The sequence below is a fragment of the Gavialis gangeticus genome, unplaced genomic scaffold (assembly GCF_001723915.1).
Source record: "Gavialis gangeticus isolate Ggan-Ray unplaced genomic scaffold, GavGan_comp1, whole genome shotgun sequence".
NCBI lineage: Eukaryota > Metazoa > Chordata > Crocodylia > Gavialidae > Gavialis > Gavialis gangeticus.
Window position 1 is genome coordinate 52035319 of NW_017728997.1, and position 3626 is coordinate 52038944.

The 3626-nt window shown below is 41.2% G+C and overlaps 1 protein-coding gene across 7 annotated transcripts in view; it reads left to right on the forward strand.

Annotated features, from left to right (window-relative positions):
- Positions 1–320: 320 nt before the first annotated feature.
- The window catches only part of SFMBT1 (Scm-like with four mbt domains 1), a 171483-nt gene continuing 168177 nt past the window's right edge, over positions 321–3626 (forward strand). For all 7 annotated transcript variants that reach the window (XM_019505201.1, XM_019505207.1, XM_019505204.1 and 4 more), the window contains exon 1: positions 321–478. In XM_019505201.1, coding sequence (XP_019360746.1) covers positions 451–478 — 28 coding nt within the window. In that variant the 5' untranslated portion in view covers positions 321–450. The remainder of the gene's footprint in view (positions 479–3626) is intronic.

Below are 3626 nucleotides of genomic sequence, written 5' to 3' on the forward strand. Positions count from 1 at the left end.
TTAAGAAATGAGAATTGACGTTTATTGCAAGTGGAATATACACCTCATGACAGAAGCAGACAAAACTTTTGTGCTAGAGCATATATAAAACTTATATATACATATACATATTGCATATGATTACTGAGATGCATTCATGACCTGAAACTGGTCCTGCTCGTGAGAAACATGGAGGCCTTTGAAGAATATATTAAAGTGAACCATTTTTTTTCCTTCCCTGCCCTCTCAAAGCTAAACACAATCTTGCACCTGAATGAGTAGATGAGCTTTAAAAAATAAATACTTTAAAATCTTTCTTTCTTTCTTTCTTTCTTTCTTGCAGTATTCTGCTTAAAGTTTTCTGGATGTCAGTTGAAGGAAAGGTGCAAAACAGCCTATGATCACAGTCCATAACGAATTTGGCTCCCAAGGCTTTCTGCTACCAAGAGATCTCTCTGGATCACTGTGGAAATGAATGAAGAACAGCACCATGATGCAGGTAGTGCTCTTACTGTATTTATGGCTAGAAGTTTCCTCTGCTCAGAAATGTTGCAGGCAAGCTGGACTGAATCAGCAACTTGTTGCAGAAGCTTTTAGTAAAAGTGCTGTTTTTGTTTATTAGACGGAAGGGAGAAGTTCCTTTTGCAGGTACTATGGATCCAGATAGCCTTGTCCATATTTAGTAGCACTTTATTCCACGTGTGATGTTATTAACTTTAAACAAACCAAGATATGCCCTCTATTACCAAAAAATTATTAAAGAAAGTGAGCCTTTTCTCTTTCTTTTTAAAATATGGACTATGCTTACCAATAACTTATCTCAGCACACCAACAGCGTAGCTGCTGTCAATTGCCTGTCATGTTGATTGTGTTTCCTTGTGCTTCCTCAGCTATCTACCTCTGGTTGTTAGTTGAATTATAGCCTTTTTTTGGACAGGTGCACACTGACTTTGCTCCTTGGCTGAGACTCCTAGGTTCCATTGAAATCAAAACAATGACACACATGGGGACATCTTCATTTCCAGGTTCCTATTCAAACCAGTGGACTAGTCTACCTTCCTAGTATCACTTTGCATAATAGAGCAATCTGAAAGGAAATACGCCCGCACTATAATTACTCTTAGTAGCTTTCTTTTTTGCTTTAGGAAAATTATCATTATTGTTACTACTGTTTTAGCAGTGTACATACAAAGAATGTTTTACTTGACCTTTGGCATATTCTCTTTAAGAAATAATCATAACCAGTCACTGGCAGGCTGTTGCCAAGTTTTTGCCCGTTGTCAAGTAAGACAGAACCAGGTTCTAGTAATGGCTGAGATAGCTTTGGCATCAGTCTTCTTTCTCTGTTGGCAATATATCCTGTGATGCTCCCATTGGTTCCAGACCTATTAATTCAGAGAGGGAAGGGCATATTCTCTACCTGGATTTTCTGTTTCCCTCCATATCACAGCCTGAATGCTTGCTGGTACAGCAAGTGTATTTCACTCAAATCAAGGTCATTCTTATCCATGGCAGAAAGGACTTTATCATGCATGTCTACCTGGCCAAATGGATCAGGATTTTATTTGGTTCTCTGTGAGAAATACCAATGTAGCCAAGCCTACCATACTAGAGATACTAGAGTATCTGCTGTATTCGAAATACAAGGAGCTTTTCCCCTCAGTTCAGGTAAGGTTCACTTAGCAGCACTTTTGGCTCGTCCAGCTAATTGTTGGCAAACCTTCTCATCTGACAGTCCCCAGATTCCTCAAGGGCTTGTCCAAAATGTTTCCCCAAGTGAAGGACCTCATCCCACAAAGGTGCCTGCATCTGGTCCTGACATTACTGATGAGAGAACCATCTGAGCCTGTAGTAAGTGCTCCTTCTTATATCTTTCTATGAAAATAGCCTTCCTAGCAATGATTGCATTGGCAAGAAGAGTAGGTGAAAACAGACCCTTCTTTTATCCTCTCTTTTCCTCTAATACAGGACTTCTTCAGAGGTACCTTTGGTTCTTGGCCTGATTTGTTTGTGACTTCCCTTTAGGGCAGCCAATCAATTTGCCAGTGTTCTTCCTGAAGCCTCATTCCTCTTAATTAGAGGCTTTGCTGCTCACCTCCATAGATGTGGACACTGCTTTGGATTCTGTGGATAGTTACTTGAAGGAGAAAATGAAGTTTCTAGTAGCTTAATTTCTTTGTAATGTCTTACCACATATACAGTTGAATCCCACCCTCCTTCTCATCCTCCTGTTACTTGAAACCAGTGCAAGACTCTGGTGGAGAGGAAACTGAGAAACAGATAGTATGTACCACTCTCTATCCGCTATGTGTGGGGTACCAAATGCCAGCCTAGTGTGTACTCTGGGTACTACTAAAACAAAAAAAAGTCTTTAGTCAAAATACAGGCTGCAAGACGTGCCCATACATGTGTGAAGATCATACGTACGTATAAGACTTAGGTTAATAGTAACTTGCATTTTTTAAAGTTTAAATTTAATGTCATCTTTGTGCTGTTTACTCATCTCTATCTGCTCTGGGGTGGCCCATACATTTATCCTTTCTAAGAACATTAATAGAATATATTGAACAGATGTTGCTTTAGATATTTTCTGTCTGTTTCTTTTAAAAGGCATCTGCACCTTAATTCAGCCTTTTTGGAGTGGTAGGAAATTAGTTTAACTTCCACAAAAACTTTATTTAGTGCTCAAATAAGCATGTTTACACCAGTATGATCAGAACTGCACCACTTGATTTGATGCAAACCCCTACTCCAGGGAATTACCGCTAGAATCAGAGCCAAAACTCTTTTGGTTTAGAATTTGTCTATATGCTTTTGTCTCAGGCAGAAAGCAGAGCAATGTGACACTGTATAGACCAACTCATCCAGAGGCATGAGCTTTCAAAGGCTAGAGCCTTCTTCATCAGACACTATGAAGTTGGCTGTAGTCTATGAAAGCTCATGCCTCTCTGAACAAGTTAGTCTATAAGGTGACTAACGGGCCTTGCATTCTACCTACCTTTAAACTGGAATAGCTACCTACCTCTCTCTCATCTTAGGATAAGTGTTTTCTAAAAGATGAACTGGCTGTTCTCTATTTCTATACCACCTAGGCTGCAAACAGACAGCATGTTTATCTTGGGACAAACCATTTTGTCTGGGGACAAAGTGCAAGAGTAAAGATGTCCATGGGCATTGTCCCAGGATAAATAGTAAAAAAGTTTCCTAGATAAGAGAGAGTAACAGTTTATCCTGGATATTGCAAAGTATGTCTGTACATTTATCCCAGGATTACATTATTGAATCAAGGTCAGAAAAGCAACCCTGCATTCTAGGCCTGTGCGAAGCGGCTAATATTCGCTTTGGATTTGGATTCGGCCGATTCGGGGGACAGTGATACGATTTGGTGATTTGAATCACTGTCCTGTACCAATTCGGCCAAATCTGATTTGGAGATTTGACTGGTGCCAAATCTCTGAATCAGCCAGGCCCATCCCCCCCAACTCCAGCAGTGGCTGCCCCGCCCACCCCAGCTCCCAGCTCTTTGGAAACCACCCCGACTCCGGCTCACCAGGTGCTGCCAGGTGGGGGTGAGGGGGTGATCCCTGCTACCCTCCACTGTCCCACACTGTGTAGGGAGCTCTGCATGAGCCCCCCAACCCCCCACC